General features: G+C 41.7%; 1 protein-coding gene across 4 annotated transcripts in view; it reads right to left on the minus strand.

The window, feature by feature from the left end:
• The window catches only part of ANKRD52 (ankyrin repeat domain 52), a 119,761-nt gene that overhangs the window by 66,781 nt on the left and 33,141 nt on the right, over nucleotides 1-19,839 (minus strand). For all 4 annotated transcript variants that reach the window (XM_075852152.1, XM_075852150.1, XM_075852151.1 and 1 more), the window contains exons 9-15: nucleotides 19,647-19,725; nucleotides 19,450-19,564; nucleotides 17,890-17,972; nucleotides 17,674-17,791; nucleotides 15,294-15,362; nucleotides 13,078-13,218; nucleotides 9,305-9,352 (exon numbers count right to left, since the gene is read on the minus strand). In XM_075852152.1, coding sequence (XP_075708267.1) covers nucleotides 9,305-9,352; nucleotides 13,078-13,218; nucleotides 15,294-15,362; nucleotides 17,674-17,791; nucleotides 17,890-17,972; nucleotides 19,450-19,564; nucleotides 19,647-19,725 — 653 coding nt within the window. The remainder of the gene's footprint in view (nucleotides 1-9,304; nucleotides 9,353-13,077; nucleotides 13,219-15,293; nucleotides 15,363-17,673; nucleotides 17,792-17,889; nucleotides 17,973-19,449; nucleotides 19,565-19,646; nucleotides 19,726-19,839) is intronic.

A 19,839-nucleotide genomic window follows, 5' to 3' on the forward strand; every position in this document is an offset into this window, starting at 1 on the left:
TGCTTCGGAGGCCGGTGCTTCAGTCCATTACCGCACTAGGGCCACATGTGGGATATTTCTCAAAACTGGAGAATCTGGGAAATAAATATGGAGTTGCGTTTCTCTGATAAAACCTTTTGTGTTATAAAAAAAAAAATGGTATAAAAAGGATTTCCTGGCAAAAAGCTCTAAATTCCCGTGAAACACCTAAAGGGTTCATAAACTTTATAAATGCTGTTGTGAATACTTTGTGGGGTCTAGTTTCTAAAATGGGGTGTTTCATAGGGGTTTCTAATATATAGGCCCCTCAAAGCAACTTCAGAACTGAACTGTAACCTAAAAAAAAAAAAGAAAGAGGCAATACTTCGCTTCTTACATTATACTGATAATGAGCAGTGCCCACACTGAGATGACACCAGTTTTGACCGTTTGTATAAATGGAGACCCCTATTAGACCATTTCAGTGCCCGGTTTTCCCAGCATTCACCCCCGAGAAGTGTATTTCTATTGATGAGTCCCTGGTACATTTTAAAGGCAGGCTTCAATTCCGCCAGTACCTGCCGGGTAAGAGGGCAAGGTATGGTGTGAAGATGTATAAGCTGCGTGAGAGTGCATCAGGGTATACCTACAGATTTAGGATATATGAAGGAAAGGACACCAGTATTCAGCCCCCAGAATGCCTCCCCTTACTGGGAATTAACACAAAAATTGTTTGGGATTTGGTGCACCCACTGCTGGACCAGGGCTACCACCTCTACCTGGATAATTTTTATACCAGCTTCCCACTCTTCAACTGCCTCACTTCCAGAAGTCCTGCGGCATGCGGCACTGCTAGAAGAAATCTGAGAGGCCTCCCTAAGACTCTGCAGGGCAAACAAGAAGGGGTGAGAGCAGGGCACAATCTAGCAGCAACATATTGTGTGTCAAGTACAAGACAAGAGAGATGCCACACCAGTACAGAGACCCCCAAACCAGACTACATCCTGGGCTACAATAGGTACATGGGAGGGGTGGACTTGTCAGATCAAGTCCTGAAGCCCTACAGCGCCATGCGGTGTGGTATAAGAAGCTGGCCGTGCACATCATACAGATGGCATTATACAATGCGTACGTGCTACGTCGATGTACAGGCCAGAGGGTAACTTCCTGGAATTTCAAGAGGTGATTATCAAGAAACTAATCTTTAGGGACCAAGAAGGGGGACACCCAGTACTTCTGGAAACGACGCCACACGCATCGTACCAGGGCAACACTTTCCAGGAGAAGTTCCCCAAACTGGCAAGAAGGGAAAAAGTCAAAAGAGCTGCAAAGTCTGTTATAAGAGGGGGATAAGGGCGGACACAATATATCAATGTGACACGTTTCCTGAAAAACTAAGGCTCTGTATGAAAGAGTGTTTTAAAATGTATCCTACATCCCTTGATTTTTAATTTACCCCAGTTTTACTTACCCTGATGCACTCTGCACAGCTTATCCCCCTCAGCTTTCCCTTCTGAGCCCTGCTGCGTGCCCAGGCAGCAGATAACAGCCACATGTAGGGTATTGCCATACTCGTGAGAACACACATTACAGTTTATGGGGTGTAAAAACTGTGCAGTCAAAATGGTAACAACAACAATAAATGAATTCCTTAACCCCTTAATGCACCATGACGTAACTGTACGTCATGGTGAGCAGTAAGTTCGCGCACCTTGACGTACAGTTACGTCAGTGCTTTGACAGTTAACCGCCGCGCGGCGCTACACCGCAGCGGCGGTTAACTGTGCAGTGTGTCAGCCCTGCTTTCCCCGTTGCCGATCAGCGGCCTGTCGCCGCTGATATCGGCAGTTAACCCCTTAATTGCGGCGCTCGATTTTGAACGCCACAATTAAGGTCTTTAGCGCCGATCGGCAGCCCCCATGTGAAATCACGGGGGCTGGCGATGGTACCCATGGCAACCGGACGCCAGACAATGGCTTCCGGGTTGCCATGTACAGAAGCCTATGAGGACCACCCCGAGGGTGGTCGTCGTAGGCTTCCTGTCAGTGTGACTGTCACGTCACAATGACAGTTGAAATGCATTACACTACGTGTGTAGTGTAATGTATTCCAGCAGCGATCAGAGCTGCAAGTCTAAGTGTCCCCTAGTGGGACAAGTGAAAAAAGTAAAAAAAAGAATAAAAATGTTTTAAAAAAAGTGTAAAAATAAAAGTTATAAGTGATATAAACAAGAACTGCTTTTTTTCCTATAATAAGTCTTTCATTACAGGAAAAAAAATGAACACGTAAAAAAAAAAGTACACATATTTGGTATCACCGCGTTCGTAACGACCCCAACTATAAAACTATAATATTATTTTTCCCGCACAGTGAACGCCGCAAAAAAAATAAACGAAAAACAATGCCAGAATCACTATTTTTTGGTCACCACCCCTCACAAAATATGTAATAAAAAGTGATCAAAAAGTCGCATGTACGCCAAAATAGTACCCATACAAACTACAACCCGTCCCGCAAAAAACAAGCCCTTACACAGCTTTTTTGACTGAAAAATAAAAAAGTTATGGCTCTCAGAATACGGTGACACAGAAAATACATTATTTTCTAAATAAGTTATTTTATTGCTCAAACGCTGCAAAACATAAAAAAACGTATATACAAATGGTATCGCCGTAATCGTACCGACCCACAGAATAAAGTATAATAGTCATTTATAGCCCAGGGTAAACGCCGTCAAAAATCAAAAACAATCAATTCGGACAATGATTTTTATTTGTCACCTGGCTTGCCGAAAAATTGAATAAAAAGTGATCAACAAAATCGCATGTACCCCAAAATGGTACCAATGAAAATTACAGATTGTCCCGCAACAAATAAGCCCTCACACGGCTCCGGTGGTGAAAAAATTAAAAAAGTTCCGGCTCCCAGATTATGGCGATGCAAAATGTGCAGAGTGTTCCAAAAGTGGATAAGATCGGGCACCATTTATCAGTGCGACACTGGCCACATATCTGTGGGTTATTATTTATTTACAACCATTATTATACCCTCTTATTATGCCCCTGATGTACTCTGCCCAGCCTACATGTGCCCCAACATTATAAACTGAAATACCAGCAAAACGCCAGAGCTACTACCAAGCAAAATATGCGCTCCAAAAGCCAAATGGCGTCCCTCCCTTCTGAGCCCTACAGCGTGCCCAAACAGCCGTTTATGTCCACCGATATGGCATCGTACCAAAAAATGGTACCAATAAAAACGACAGCTCGTCCCGCAAAAAATAAGCCCCCACACCACTCTATTGACAGAAAAATAAAAAAGTAGTGGCTCTTGGAAAGCGGGGAGGAAAAACGAAAAAGCAAAACATGAATCAGTTCGTAAAGGGCTAATTACTTTCTAATGAAAAAACATTTATGACCACATATGGGGTATTGCCGTACTCGGGAGAAATTGCTTTACAAACGTTGTGGTGCATTTTCTCGTTTATCCTTTGTGAAATTGAAAAAAATTCAACATTTTAGTGGAAATAATGTTGATATTAATTTTCACGGCCTAATTCTAATAAATTCTGCAAAAGACGTGTGGGGCCTAAATGCTCACTATACCCCTAGATAGATTCCTTAAGTGGTGTAGTTTCCCAAATGGGGTTACTTTTGGGGGGCTTCCACTGTTTCGGTCTCTCAGGGGCTTTGCAAATTCGACATGACACCCAAAAACATTCCAGCTAAATTTGAGCTCCAAAAGCCAAATAGCGCTCCTTCCCTTCTAAGCCCCGGTGTGGGTCCAAACAGTAGTTTATTACCACATATGGGGTATTTACGTAATCAGGAGAAATTGTTTTACAAATGTTGGGGCGCTTTTTCTCCTTTATTCCTTGTAAAAATTAAAAATGGCTACCTTTTTTCAGAAAAAAAAGTAGATTTTCATCTTCACATACTAATTCAAATAAATTTAGCAAAAAAACTGTGGGTTCAAAATGCTAACTATACCCATAGATAAATTCCTTGAGGGGTATAGTTTCCAAAATGGGGTCACTATTGGGAGGTTTCCACGGTTTTCTTCCCTCCAGTGCATTGCAAACGCGACACGGCACTGAAAACTATTCCAGCAAAATCAGAAATCCAAAATCCAAATGGTGCTCCTTTTGTTCTGAGGCCTGCTGTGGGTCCAAACAGCAATTTATTACCACATATGGGGTATTGCTATAATCGGAAGACATTGCTTTACATATGTTGGGGTGTTTTTTCTACTTTATTCCTTGTAAAAATTTAACATTTCCTAATTTTTTCACAAAAAAAGTAGATTTTCACCTTCACATACTAATTCAAATAAATTTAGCAAAAAAACTGTGGGTTCAAAATGCTAACTATACCCATAGATAAATTCCTTGAGGGGTATAGTTTCCAAAATGGGGTCACTTTTGGGGTGTTTCCACTGTTTTGGCAGCACAAGGCCTCCTCACACCTGACATGGTACCTAAAATATATTCTAATAAAATAGAGGCCCAAAATCCACTAGGTGCTCCTTTGCTTCTGAGGCCGGTGTTTCAGTCCATGACCGCGCTAGGGCCACATGTGGGGTATTTCTAAAAACTGCAGAATCTGGGCAATAAATATTGAGTTGCATTTCTTGGGTAAAACCTTCTGTGGTACAGAAAAAATTTATTACAAATGAATTTTTGAAGAAAAAAAATGAAATTTGTAAATTTCACCTCTAACTTGCTTTAATTCCTGTGAAACACCTAAAGGGCTAAAATACTTTGTGAATGCTGTTTTGAATACTTTGATGGGTGCAGTTTTCAAAATGGGGTGATTTATGGGGACTTTCTAATATATAAGGCCCTCAAAGCCATTTCAGAACTGAACTGGTCCCTGAAAAAATAGCCTTTTGAAATTTTCTTGAAAATATGAGAAATTGCTGCTAAAGTTCTAAGCGTTGTAACGTCCTAGAAAAATAAAAGAATGTTCAAAAAATGACGCAAACATAAAGTAGACATATGGGAAATATAAACTAGTATGTATTTTGTGTGGTATTACTATCTGTTTTACAAGTAAATACATTCAAATTTAGAAAAATGCTAATTTTTGCTAATTTTCTCTAAATCTTGGCGTTTCTTACAAATAAATATTGAATTTAATGACAAAATTTTTTCAGTATCATAAAGTACAACATGTCACGAGAAAACAATCCCAGAATCGCTTGGATAGGTAAAAGCATTCTGGAGTTATTACCACATAAAGTGACACATCAGATTTTCAAAAATGGGGCTGGTCCTGAAGGCCAAAACAGGCTTAGACACTAAGGGGTTAAGGGGTGTAGTTTCCAAAATGGGGTCACTTTTGGTGGGTTTCCATTGCTTTGATACCTCTGGGGCTCTGCAAATGCGACATGGCACCCGAAAATCAATCCAGTAAAATCTGGACTCCAAAGAACAAATAGCGCTCCTTTCCTTCTGAGACCTCCCATGGGCCCAAACGGCAGTTTATCACCACAAATGGGGTATTGCTGCACTCAGGACAAATTGGGAAACAAAATGGAGTATTTTATTTCTTGTGAAAATAAGAAATTTTGAGGTAAAACTACATATTATTGGAAAAAATTATTTTTTTTTTTTAAATTCCCAGCCCAATTCAAATAAGTTCTGTGAAGAAACTATGGGGTCTAAATGGTCACATTACCCATAAATTAATTCCTTGAGGGGTGTAGTTTCCAAAATGGGGTCACTTCTGGTGGGTTTCCATTGCTTGGATACCTCTGGGGCTCTGCAAATGCGACATGGCACCCAAAAACCAATCCAGCAAAATCTGCACTCCAAAGAACACACAGCGCTCCTTCCCACATTCAGGAGAAATTGGGCAACAAAATGGGGTATTTTGTTCCCTGTGAAAATAAGTCATTTTGATGAAAAATGACATTTTATTGTAAAAAATGTCATTTTTTTAAATTTCAGAGCCCAATTCAAATACGTGGCGTGTAAAAACTGTGTGGTCAAAATGGTAACAACAACCATAAATTAATTCCTTGAGGGGTGTAGTTTCCGAAATGGGGTCACTTTTGGGGGATTCCTACTGTTTTGGCACCTCAACACCTCTTCAAACCTGGCATGCTGCCTAAAATATATTCTAATAAAAAAAGAGGCCTCAAAATGCACTAGGTGCTTCTTTGCTTCTAGGGCTCGTGTTTTAGTCCACGAGCGCACTAGAGACACATGTGGAACATTTCTTAAAACTGCAGAATCTGGACAATACATATTTAGTAGCGTTTCTCTGGTACAGAAAAAAAAATGAATACAATTGAAATTCAGCAAGAAAAATGAAATTTGCAAATTTCATCTCCGCTTTAATTCCTGTGAAATGCCTAAAGGGTTAAATAAACTTTCTAAATGCGGTTTGAATACTTTGAGGGGGTCTAGTTTTCAAAATGGGGTGTTTTATGGGGGTTTCTAATACATAGGCCCCTCAAAGCCACTTTGGGACCGAACAGGTACCTTAAAAAAAAAAAAGGCTTTTGAAATTCTTAAAAATATGAGAAATTGCGGTTTATGTTCTAAGCCGTGTAACGTCCAAGAAAAATAAAAGAATGTTCAAAAAACGATGCCAATCTAAAGTAGACATATGGGAAATATGAACTAGTAACTATTTTGGGTGATATAACAATCTGTTTTACAAGCAGATGCATTTAAATTCTATGCTATTTTTTTTATAAATTCTCTAAATTTTGCAATTTTTCACCAATAAACACTGAATATATCGTCCAAATTTCACCACTAACATAAAGCCCAATGTGTCACGAGAAAACAATCTCAGAATCGCTTGGATAGGTTTAAGCATTCCGACGTTATTACCACATAAAGTGAAATATGTCAGATTTGTCAGATTTGAAAAATGGGCTCTGAGCCTTAAGGTCCAAACTAGGCTGCGTCCTTAAGGGGTTAAGGGAATAGCGGCAGCGATCAGAGGCTTCTCTGATCTCCACCGTTAGAGTGGGTCTGCGGCTGTTTAATACAGCCATTGCTCCGCTCCTGACAAATCTACTTGCGCGGTCAGCATGACATGATTTGGCCAGCGCTGCACTAATGAGCACCGGCAAAGTACATTTGGAGGGGGGAGGGGTTTGCAGTGCACGCTCCATGTTCTCGGTCTTCAGTGCCGGCGCTCAGTGTAGCGCCGGCCACATCACTTTATGCTGACTGCACGCACACTTCTTGTCAGGAGCAGCTTATTATCAAAATACATGAATTAACGGTATTTAACCGTCGAGGGTGCACTGCCACTAAATAGTATAGATCTTTTGATGCATCGTGCAACCCTAGTCTCTCAAGCTAGAAGTCATAAGCACAAACTGCTGAGCTTTTAAGTTTTTGACTTGCTACACCTAAAAATGGGTTATTTTGCTCTGTATATACAACAGAAGAAAGAGCAGCTGGTGTAGCCGTTGCCATTGCTGTTAATACATCAGTTAATATACTGAATTGGCTGAATGTAGATATGGTCCAAGCTAAATTAAATAAATGTACAGAAGGCCCCAGGACCAGATGGGTTACACCCTAGTTTTCAAGGAGCTTAGTTCAGTAATTTCTGTCCCCCTCTTCATAATATTTAGAGATTCTCTAGTGACTGGCATAGTGCCAAGGGACTAGCGCAGGTCAAATGTGGTGCCTATTTTCAAAAAGGGCTCTAGGTCTTCCCCGGGTAATTATAGACCTTTAAGCTTAACATCCATAATGGGGAATACGTTTGAGGGACTATATACAGGATTATGTGACAAAAAAGTGACAGCCAGCACGGTTTTATTAAGGACAGAAGTTGTCAAACCAACCGGATTTGTTTTTATGAAGAGGAGAGGAAGCCTAGACAGAGGGGCCGCTGTGGATATAGTGTTTTTGGACTTTGGGTAAATGAAGGACTATAGGTTTAGAATGTAGTTTGTCATTGGATTGAGAACTGGCTCAAGGACCGTATCCAGAGAGTTGTGGTCAATGATTCCTACTCTGAATGGTCCCCGGTTATAAGTGGTGTACCCCAGGGTTAAGTGCTGGGACCACTATTATTCAACTTATTTATTAGTGATATGGAGGATGGGATTAACAACACTTTCTATTTTTGAAGATGACACCAAGCTATGTAATAATGTTCAGTCTATGGAAGATGTTCGTAAAATGCAAGCAGATTTAAACAAACTGAGTGTTTGGGCATCCACTTGGTACCCAGATGCATAACTTTACATTTAGCTACATTAAACTTCATTTGCCAACAACCTGCATGCATCATATGTCCTAGGGGAGCTACACTGGGGGAGTCACTTGTTGAGAAGGATCGGAGTGTACTTGTAGATCATAAACTAAATAACAGCATGCAGTGTCAATCAGCTGCTTCAAAGGCCTGCAAGATATTGTCGTGTATTAAAAGAGGAATTGACTCGCAGGACAGGGATGTAATAATGCCACTTTACAAAACAGTGCGGCCTCATCTAGAATATGCAGTTCAGTTCTGGGCTCTAGATCATAGAAAGGGTGCCCTGGAGTTGGAAAAAAGACAAAGAAGAGCAACAAAGCTAATAAGGGGCATGGAGAATCTAAGATTAAAAGAATGAAGCCTATTTAGCCTTGAAAAAAGAACGACTAAAGGGGGGGGGGGGCATGATTAACTTCTATAAATATATTAATGGCACATACAAAAAATATGGTGAAATCCTGTTCCCTCCGTCTGGAGAAATAAAAAACTTTCAACCTGCAGAGGCGACAAGCCTTCTTTACTGTGAGAAATGTGAATCTATGGATTAGTCACCGCAGGAGCTGGTCACAGCAGGGACAGGAGATGGCTTTAAAAAAGGCTTAGATAATTTCCTAGAACAAAAAAAATATTGGCTCTGATGTGTAGAAATTTTTCCCTTCCCCTTTCCCATCGCTTGGTTGAACTTGATGAACATGTATCTTTTTTCAACCGTACTAACTATGTAACCTGTCAGCCATATTAGATGCTATGGGGACAATATCGGTTAGCCGGCCACGAACAGGCCAACAAGTCTGTAAGTACAGGTTCTCCTCCCCCTTCCATTCTCAGTTATCCTTGGCAACAAACCCCCCTCCTATATAGAACATAAACGCCTGTTGGAAACCACCTAGAGACGGAGGGGGGCAATAAAGTACGCTCCAATAAGGTAATCATATCCCATAAGAGATTTTTTTTTTAGAAAGATTTACTAACATTGCCTGACGTGATTCGACCCAATTTCAGCTGTAATGCAGCAGTCTTGCTAAGTCCTTACTCCTGTTTTTAATTTGCAATAACAAGTGGTAGTAGTACAGACAAATTAAGCATAAAAACGGACAAGACTTGTGTATTACCTGGACTGCTCTGCCTGATTTGAAGACTTGGAGCCTGTATGGGGAACCCTGCAAAACAATGAATTGTGATTCCAATTCTTCTAGTCTTAATCACACATGCACATGAAGCACGCTAAATATTCAAACACTGAATGCCAGTAAAAATGAACATGTTCTGCAGAGCAGTCATTGAAATACAAATTAGCTGTGAGATAACTGGATTTTTGCACTCATTGTAAAAATGTTCTCTCATTGAATATATAGGGGAACGCCACGCTGGCTGGCTGGGGGTGTGTGTGTGCGCTCGACAGAGCAGCGGTGAATCGCCGTGTAACTACATGGCGATTCATAGTAGGAGCAAGGAATGAAGATGCAGCAGCATATTACTAACTTCTTTTTTTTGTTTTGCAGGTTCCACTAGACCGTTTGGACTACGTCGAAGATTCGTTAGATTATGTCGATCTACTTTTTTATCTTTTATATAAAACGGAGAAAGAGGGTTGTGTGGGGGAGTTTTTATCACAATAATAAATAAAAAAAATTCTGAGGCCGGTTTGTTTTAATACTTTATTAGCACCTCAGTAATGGCAGTTTGTTTGACGACGTCCATTACTAAGGCGGGGCTTAGTGTTGGCCAGTAAAAAAAGCTGCAACTAACCCCCCATTATTACCCCGGTATCCACCGCCACCTGGGGCATCAGAAGGAGCCGGGTACAATCCAGTACCTGATCATCTGTAGTGATGGTCAGGCACTGGGGCAGCCGCAGGCTGGTATTATTAGACTGGGAAGGACCAAAAACAGGAGGGGGGGGGACCCCACGTCATTTGCTTTTTTTAAAAAAATGACTAAATTGACGAAAACTACGTGGGCCCCCCCCCCATTTTCATAACCAGCCACATACAATAAAACAGCCGCAGGCTAGCATTACCAGGGTGGGAAGGGCCACTGTTTTTGGCCCTTCCCAGCCTAATACTACCAGCCTGCGGATGCCCCAGTGCCCGACCATCACTACAGATGGTCAGGTACTGGATAGTACCCGGCTTTGATGTAAATTCAAAGCTTAAAGGAACAGTGTCATCACAAATAATTTTTTTATATGTTAAAGATGTTAGTGCCTTAATATAAACGTTTATTTTCATTTGTGTGTTTGTGTTTTACTGTTTCTTATTTTTACACTTTTTCTTCCCTATGGGGGCTGCCATTTTTTGTTCCATTTCTGTGTGTGTCGATTAACGACACACACAGACATGGAATACGGCAGCCACAGTCCCATAGGGACTGTGAACGGCTCCCGTCCCATTGACTGCCGTGTACGGCGTCTGTGTGGGAACTGCGCATGCGCCGCTCCCACACAGTCCTATTCGAAATTGGCGCCGTCCGGCGCCATTTTCCTGTGGACCGGAAGTCGCGGTCGGACAGTAATATTACTACTTCCGGTTGCGGCTTCCGGACTTGTGCACATGGAACAGCGGCAGCAAAGGGAGCGGACGGGCCGGAGGGAGCCGCGGCGGCAGGAGCAGGTAAGAGATTTCAATGTATGTTAGTGTTTGTGTGTGTTTACTACTGTATGTAAACCTACTACACTGTGGGTTACCTCAAAAAATGGCGACACATAGTGTAGGAGGTTAAACCTTTCAAACCCCTCGTTTATCCCGGCACTAGCCAGGATAAAGGAGGGGGGGATGCTGAGAGCTCACTAGAGCGAGGGCTTTTAACCCAACGTTGCAATGCTGCAATTTTGGGAACAGCTCCATCTAGTGACCAAAAATGGGTAGTATTATAAATTAGAAATAATTTATAATATTTCCTGGACTCGTGCAAAAAAATAAAAAAAATTTGAACAATGTTTAATCACCCACACACTAAATGTTTAATTTTTTTAAAAAAAACATGTTTTTCTGGCAACACATTCCCTTTAATCAAGCGTTCAAACAGTTTTTCGGCACGTAAAATGCGTCAAAAACAGTCAAATACGCTCCGTGTGAACCCGTCAACTGAAATCATTTACCACAGGGGTTTCCCTCTTGACTTTCATCATTCTTAGCCTTGGTGTGTCCTAGAGCTGTCAGCTGGCATTGTAAAAGCACTCCCAAAATGAGAGCTGGACAATGCTTAGCAATTCAAAGACACTTTTTTCTGGCTTGTAGCCAAAAATAGGGGGGGTGAGTCTCCCTCCCACATTTACAGCAGCTACTGTAGGTCACGCTGCTCTGCCCGATTCACCTTGCTGTAATTCTGGGAAGTGCTCCCTCTGGTGGCCAACATAGAAATGAAATAATAATTTGATATGTTTTCCTAATACTTTCCACCTTGTGGAAGAAAAAAAAAAGAAAAATACAGCAAAAAACATAAAATAAAAATAAGTAACTTACTTAAAGATAATTTTTATTTGGCGACACATAATTTTGTACAAAAGCAGAGCAACAGAAGAGGGCAGGATCTTTGCTCCTAATAAATTCAACAGAAAAACATTTTACAGGGAGTTCTCTCGCTAATATCATTGGGGGAACACATCACCATGGGATGGACGTCCTACAGCACCACTAAAGCAATCTGATAGGGTGGGAAGAAAATAAGAGGAAAACGAACAGCCATGCAACCCGCCTAACGCACATGTCTGCAGAACCAACATCCCTTGTAGAAGGTGCAGTGACCTGAAGAGGAGGAACTTTAGCCTTGGACCAATAACTAAATCACAGACCAGACCCAACGAGCAATGGTGACCTTGGACGCTGCCAATCCCTTGCGCAGTCCTTCGAGGGACAAAGAGACACAGAGCACCGACACAACTTGCTTGCAGACAGATAAATGCAGTGTGCTTTTACCATGTCAAGTGCAAAGGCCGCTCCCTCAGGCGAGATGGGGAGGGGCAGAAGGAAGGGATGATAATCCCTTTATTGATATAGAAGGCAGAGACCACATCCGGGAGAAAGGAAGGATTAGGTCGGAACACCACTTTATCCCAATGGATGCCAAAAAAGGGGAGACTTTTAAGAAAGACAGAAGAAACTGGTCTCATGGGGGTGATAGCCAACAGGAAAGCAACGTCCCAGGATCGGAGACTAAAAGAAACATCCCTTAAGGGTTCGAAGGGAGGAAACTGCAGGACCAAATTAAGATCCCACGGCTCAGTAGGATGCCTGAATGGAGGAACCGCATGTGCCACCCCTTGCAAGAAAGCCATAGCAGGGACCTTTAACCCCTATATGACCGCCAAGTGTTTTCACGCCAGCCGTGAAGGATACTTATGCCACAGGGCTATGAAAAGGCGTTGCTGTGATATAAGTAAAGACAGCCGGGCATCTGTTCTAGCGGGCAAGATCAAAGTCAGAATCGATCCTGCCCATTTATTTAACTCCTCAGAGGTCACGGTCAATAGTGACAACGCCATCCAAGTGGTTTAAGAGGGATGGTCTCCCTCTCTTACCCCATCGGCACACACGCAATGTGACGATTTTTATGGCAGCCGGGAGCCTAACAAAGGCCCCCACGTCTGTCTTTAGTGAATGCCTATTGTGCCCTGCCAAAGGCATGGCTGAATAGATGCCTGTAAGTTTTACACTGACAGGCCCAATACACTGCAATCCCGAGTAAAAAAAATAAAAAAACAAAACATTTTCCCCTTACAAAATGATTTATTCTGAAAAAAAAAAAAAAGTAAAACATTTGTAACGACCTGAGCTATAAAACTATTATGCCATTTAACTTGCACTTTGTCTGTGGGAAGATACTCAAGGTGCTGGGTCCCCCAAGAATATTAACGAGACAAAAAATATATTCAATGTGCACTCACCTCCTGTAGGTATCTGAAGCAGCAGCATAGTGTAAGGGTGTGCAGCCTTTGAAGTCTGCCACATTAACACTGGCTCCAGCAGTAACCAGAGTCACTGTGCACTGGTAGCTGCCATTGGCAGCAGCATAATGCAGCGGTGTCCTACAATAAAAAAATAAAAATAAATTACAAACTCAGATTGTAAAAACAAAAAAACAATACAGAGGTAATTTGTGAGGTTCTAAAGTTAAACAAAATAGGTTCAGAATTTTAGTTTACCAACAACTTCCCTTCATTTGGATTTTTTCAGATACTCTCAACAATAGTTAATAGTAAACCAAGCCTTAAAGGGGTATTCCCATTTTGGAAATTAATGTTATATCCACAGTATGTCTGATAGATTGCGGGTCCCACCTATCTCTAGAATGAAGCCGCCTGACAATCCATCCTACATTCTGCTGCTGGGCTCCGGCCACTGTCTGACAATGTGGTTGGGTTTTTCGGAAGCAGCCAAGCGCGATTTGCTACCGGTTTCCAGAACTCATAGAAGTGAATAACTTGCAGAACTCACTCACTTCTATGGAGGTTACGGAAACAGAATAGAAAAATGTGATTGAAGGTTTAAAAAAAATAAAATAAAATAAAATTGGCTACCTCATAAAAGTGGCCGGAGACCAGCGGCGGAATGTAGGACGGGGCTAAGTGGGCCCTGTTCTAGAGATCAGTGCGAGTCCTTTGAATATGCAATAAATGTCAGAGAAGGTAATAACCCTTTGAGAAGACTACAATGCTAAAAGATAAGCTCTGACTGCCAAATTAACACAAAAACACACCTTAAAATCAACACTAAATGAAAGAGAAGTGGCTACCAGACAACTTTGGTGTTGCTGCTTACCTCAAAAGGGCAACAACAGGGTCAGAAAAAAAAAATTAAAAAAATCGATATGATTGTCACTATAGAAATGAGATGGCCAGCCAATCCAGTCCTAAGGCCCCATGCACATGAACGTATTTTTTTCGGCCGCAATTTTACCCGCAAATCTGCAGATAGGACATGTCTTAAGCGGTCCAGGCTCATTGAAATGAATGCTCACGGCCATGTGCACAGCCGATTTGTGGGCGGCCCGCGGGTGACACTCCGCGGCAGTCCGAGCTGCAAATCACGGTCCTGTGCATGAGGCCTAAGGTCTATGTCAGCCATTTCCAGTTCTCAAAGAGGACCTGTCATGACCCCAGAAAAGTTACTGCTTACCCAAACCCCCCACCCCCGATTACAGCGGCGGTTATTTAGTGTCTGTGGGTGCCTCAGTTCCTCTGCAATCAGCTTCCGTCCACTCAACCAGTATGTCGGCAGCTGATTTGAGAATTTATGAACAAAAATTGTCAACTGGACGATCTTCACCTCCCACAGTCAACGAGGCATGACCCTAACCTGCTCTGTCAGTGGAGATTAGGTTGACGCCCTGTTAACTGGGTGGAGGGGACTGATCAGTTGTCAATTTATTCATAAATTAGCAATGATATCAGCCGCCCGAGATTAGCTGGCTGTTTGCGGGGGAATGGAAGAGGATTGCGGGGGACTGGGGGCAGCTACAAAAGATAAAATAAACGGTGCTGAAATGGGGGGGTTTGGGGGGAGTCGGCTATAAAAAAAGTAAAGAGCCAGGCTGGTGGTGATGTCCTGTCATTCTCCCGTCGCTTGTATGAAGGAACTGCGGGAGTAAGTGACAGCACAGCATGATCTCGCGAGATCACGCGGGGCTGTGGATTAAGCTGGACATGAATGAAGAGAAGTGTAGGACGCTGATTGGTCAGCGTCATACTCTTCTCTTTACCACGCCCACTTTGTCAAGAATAAAAAAAAACACCCAGTTGGGCATGAAGAACAAATCTGCACAACACTTTAAATGATCATAAAAAAAACCACCACATTACTTATCTACATTAAAGAGCCTATTAGATTAGGTAGAAGATAGGGCAGTTAAAAACTGGTGACAGAGCCTCTTTAAGCATTTTTGTACATACGGAATAAATGGGAAAATAGGAATGGGTATGGTTGCCATACAGCGATATTACATCTGAAATGGTTTTCTTTTTATGGAAGAACTCTCTAGATATAGCTAGATGTATAAATCTAAACAGAAATAATTTACTAGAAAAAGCCTTTGTTTTATAGAAACTACTTACATGCACACTATATACTGTATATTGGCATTACATGTCAGATTTAAGCTTACCTTCCAAATTTATCTAGTCTCATCAGATCAGCGCCACTGCTTGCCAGCAAATTAAGACATTCAACATTTCTGCAATACAATTTGGAAAAAGACAACCATAAAGATACCCACAGGCCGGGTTTACACAGCAGAACGTTCACTCTGATTTCTATGTGTTTTACTACAGCACTGCGAAAACCAAGTCGGGTAACCACAGACAGATTAGCCCCATTTTTACTGCAAAACCTCGTCAGGGTCAGTCTCAGATTTCTGTCGCTGTTTCTTGGCCAATTCCACATCAGATTTTTCCACATTAAAAATTTGGCGTGTGAACATATAGCCTTACACAAAAATGTATATTTCATTCTGAACACCTCAAATATGTCCATGTTTATCATGTAATCATACAATAAACAGGAACACGGCACATTGTTGCTAAACCCAGTCAATTGCCAGATTAGATATATATATATATCACACAAACACAAGAGCTGGGAGATTACGCGAAAAAACTGGATCTAGATTTTTTTTCAACACTATGGACGATTTTCGATTTGAATCTCTATTTATTTTTGTAAAGTAAACTATATATATAAAAAAAAAAAACAATACCAAACGGGTACATATGGTACATTGCTAGTAAACAATGTACAGTATATATGGTGTGGTGCATATATGAGAAGCAGGAGAGCAGTGCGACCTGCGGTAAAATAAGGTCCCATTCACAAATTTTTCCCTTCGGTTAGCATGCATTGGTGGAAAGATCCAGACATACACGCTTAAGGCCCTTTTACCTTGGGCGATTATAATTATTCACAGAACGCTCGTTGACGATAATTGCCCAAATGCTCGTTCATCTGCTGATTGTATGGTTGTCAAAACTTTAAATATTACGGTTGTCAGCAGCACATCTCCCTCCGTAAACCGGGAGACGCATTGCCGACAAAATAACAACGTATGGGGACGAGCGATCGTAGTAACGAACGCTCGTCCCCATACATAGCTCCATGTGACTGGAGCAAACGAGCGCCGATCAACGAGCTATCTAATTGATCGGCGCCCGTTGCACCGGTCATAGGCCATTTAACGTGTCCTTATGTTACAATTAGCCTGGCGCAAATTATAATAAATTTGTTGGGTCACGGTGGTCACGCACTTTCCCAGAGGTCCCTTTCTACAAAAGTGTCGTGGGTGGTGCAAAAAGGGCAAGTCGCAATTTGGACAGCAAATTGTGACTTTTCTGGCATAGAAAGGTTGATAAGTTACCTGCACCTATCTCTAGAACGGGGCCCCCTAAACCCGTTCTACTGATCCGTGTTGTGGCTGAAGCATGTGAGCCCCGACCATGAATTATGGAAACAGAGTAGCTCGCTGAGCTACGCCATATCCGTAACACCCATAGTAGTAAATGACAGTTACGGAAGCAGCGTAGCATGCGTGCTACGCTGTCTCCATAGCTACCATTCTGTTCTATGTGACTTATGGAAACCGCTCCGCAATCTGCACCATTTCCGCAATTCATGGTTGGAAATCAAACGCTTCAGCCACAGAAAAGAGCGGAAGAATGGGGTTCAGGGGGCCCCGTTCTAGAGATAGGTGCAGGTCCCAGAGGTGGGACCCGCATCGATCTGACATTTATGACATATCCTGTGGATATGTCAAATGTCTCTGATGGGAAAACCCCTTTAAAGGAAGTTTCCGGTATTTTACATAGTATGGCCTATCTTAAGGCTGCATTGCACAAGCATATTTTTAATCATTATTACATCCGTTTTTTTCTGTCCATAATAAAGCGCTAATTGTAATCTAGGAGGCTGTTTACATGTGCTAATAAAATAAGTACGTATAAGCATGCACTACGTAAACAACCACCTTGAAGTCTATGGGGAGTTTAGGATACGGATGCAGCCCTAACGTATTGCATTAGTATGTCAACAGTAGTACATCCTTCTTTCAAAAGGGCTGTCTTACGTTTGTCAATTTTTCCTTCGAAGATAGCCTATCAGTATTATGGATCTGTAATACTGACGCAATATAATCCACAATACATCAATGTTGCAGATCCGTATTACGCACTTTTAAAAATATGCCTTTGTGAAACTGGCCTAAGAACAGTTCTATGTGTGCTTAGTGAACTTCCTGCCCCTGGGATCCTAGTCTCAGAGCAGAAATCATCACGGCTGCAGTGGACCCATTGATGTCCATATACAGCAGTGTCTGGTACAACATATTAGCCCCCGGCACCCTCACTGATGGCCTATTCTAAGGACCGATTGTTGTACAATCTCAGAAAACCTCTTTATTAGTTGTCACAGTTCTTGAAAATATCTTTGTTTGTGCTAACACGGATCGTGATATCAGCATAGTTCTAAACAGGTCTTCACGCTTCCTGATCACTCACCCTCCTGAAGCAGCAGCGTGGAGGCAGGTCCTCCCGAGGTTGTCAGGTGTGTTGATATCAAAGCCGGCAGACAGCACATGTTCATTGCTCAAGGAGGCCACTATGCTGTACAACTGACCTAAGTGGGGAAAATGTTATGCATTATAAGGTTAAAAGTTTCCACATCTTTAGTCCGTTATTTTGAATACTGATGTATAAAAAGTAACAGTCCCTTACCTGAGGAAAGTAGCTTTCGGCAACAGTCTGAGAAGCCAAACAAAACGGCTAAGTGCAGGGGAAACATACCATGAACGCCACGCCTGTTACAAAGACATTGATTAATGCCTGCAGTAATGCCAAGTATCAATAACATTTGTTCAGTTCAAACCCAAAATTAGTAATTAGAAAAAAATTGGCATTAACTGAATTGTCGTAGAATATACGACCAGCGCCCAACAGATCCCATCGACTTACAATGGGGTCTGTCAAGGGTGCGTGGCTTTGACAGAAAGAATTGTGCTGCATGTAGTGCTATTTTTCATATCCAAGAATTTGCGATGGAGGCTCCAGATAAGAATAAATGGGAATTAGGCGCTGTTCAGATTAAGTCGGCGGCTTCGATGCAAATTTGAATAGCGTTGAATGGCAGTGCAAAAGCTCCTATTAAAAATGAGTCTCTATTGTAAGTCAATGGGTCTGTCGGGCGCCAATGCTATCCACTTGGCAAATGAGATTCAATGTGGACAAAAGGTAAAGTTGTGCATCTATGAACTAATAATCTGCATGCACCATATGTCCTATGGCGAGTTAAACTGGGAGAGTCACTTATCCAGAAGGATCTGGGTGTACTTGTAGATCACTGACTAAATAACAGCATGCAGTGTCAATCAGCTCTAAGCAGGATACGGTTTTGTATTAAAAGAGGCATGAACTCGCGGGACAGGGATGTAATATTGCCCCTTTACAAAGCATTAGTGAGGCCTCATCTAGAATATGCAGTTCAGTTCTGGGCTCTAGATCATAGAAAGGATGCCCTGGAGTTAGAAAAAATACAAAGAAGAGCAACAAAGCTAATAAGGGGCATGGAGAATCTAAGTTCTGAGTAAAGAGTAAAATATTTAAATTCATCTAGTCTTGAAAAGACTAAGCCAGGACACAATTAATTTGCATAAATATATAAATGGCCCATATAAGAAATACAGTAAAAAATAAGGGAGCACTCCCTCCTTCTGGAGAAACAAAAAGGTTGATTCTCCAGAGGGAACAAGTCTTCTTTAACATCAGCGCATATATAAATGTATAGAATTCTTGTTTGAATGTTGATCCAGTCTTATCGCTACTTGGGATCCAGAGGGAAACTTTCCCTTTTTAGGGCAGATTGCTTATGGGTTTTTGTTTTACCTTCCTTTGCATCAATAGGGCTAAGACAGAGTTCTAAAGTTTACCCACATCCCTTCCCTTTCTCCCATCCCTTGGTTGAACTTGACGGACATGTGTCTTTCTTCAACCATACTAAACTACATAACTATACGTCGCATTGTGGCTTTGGTTATAAACAGAAGTCACGATGCAGATCTGAACATATCTCTGAATAGTAAAGCTCAATATTGAACTTGATTCTGCATGAAACGTGAATAGTGTGCATAAATGCCTCAGTTTGATAGGAGAACAATTTTCATACATGCCCCCTCCCTTATGGACGGTGTGATGAATAATTAGTGTTGTGCTTTCTACTACAGCACACCACCAGTAGTAAGACAAACGCTACATGGTTCTCCTAGTTTCTTGAAATCTCACCTTGCAGTATCAGCACCGTTTGTCATCAATGTACTGATTAGCAGCTCATGCCCATATCTAGCGGCAACATGCAGAGGGGTATTGCCATATTTATCAGCACAATCAATTTCACCACCTGTGGAGAACGTCGAAAAAAATAATGTTACTAGGGTCAGTCTCACAGGAACAGATGGTTATGTAAAGGTGCAAAAACATACCATTTTGTATTAAAATTTGGGAACGAGTAAATCTTCCGTGTATGGCAGCCATGTGTAAGGGGCTCTTCCCTTCTTTACTCTGCACGAAAGTGGGGAAATAATATAAATGTAAAAAAAAAAATTATGAATATAAGTTCTGATACCTTTACATCATTACTTCCTACGAGATTTTATTATGCAAACATAGATGTAA

This window comes from Rhinoderma darwinii, chromosome 2, assembly GCF_050947455.1.
Source record: "Rhinoderma darwinii isolate aRhiDar2 chromosome 2, aRhiDar2.hap1, whole genome shotgun sequence".
Classification (NCBI taxonomy): Eukaryota; Metazoa; Chordata; class Amphibia; order Anura; family Rhinodermatidae; genus Rhinoderma; species Rhinoderma darwinii.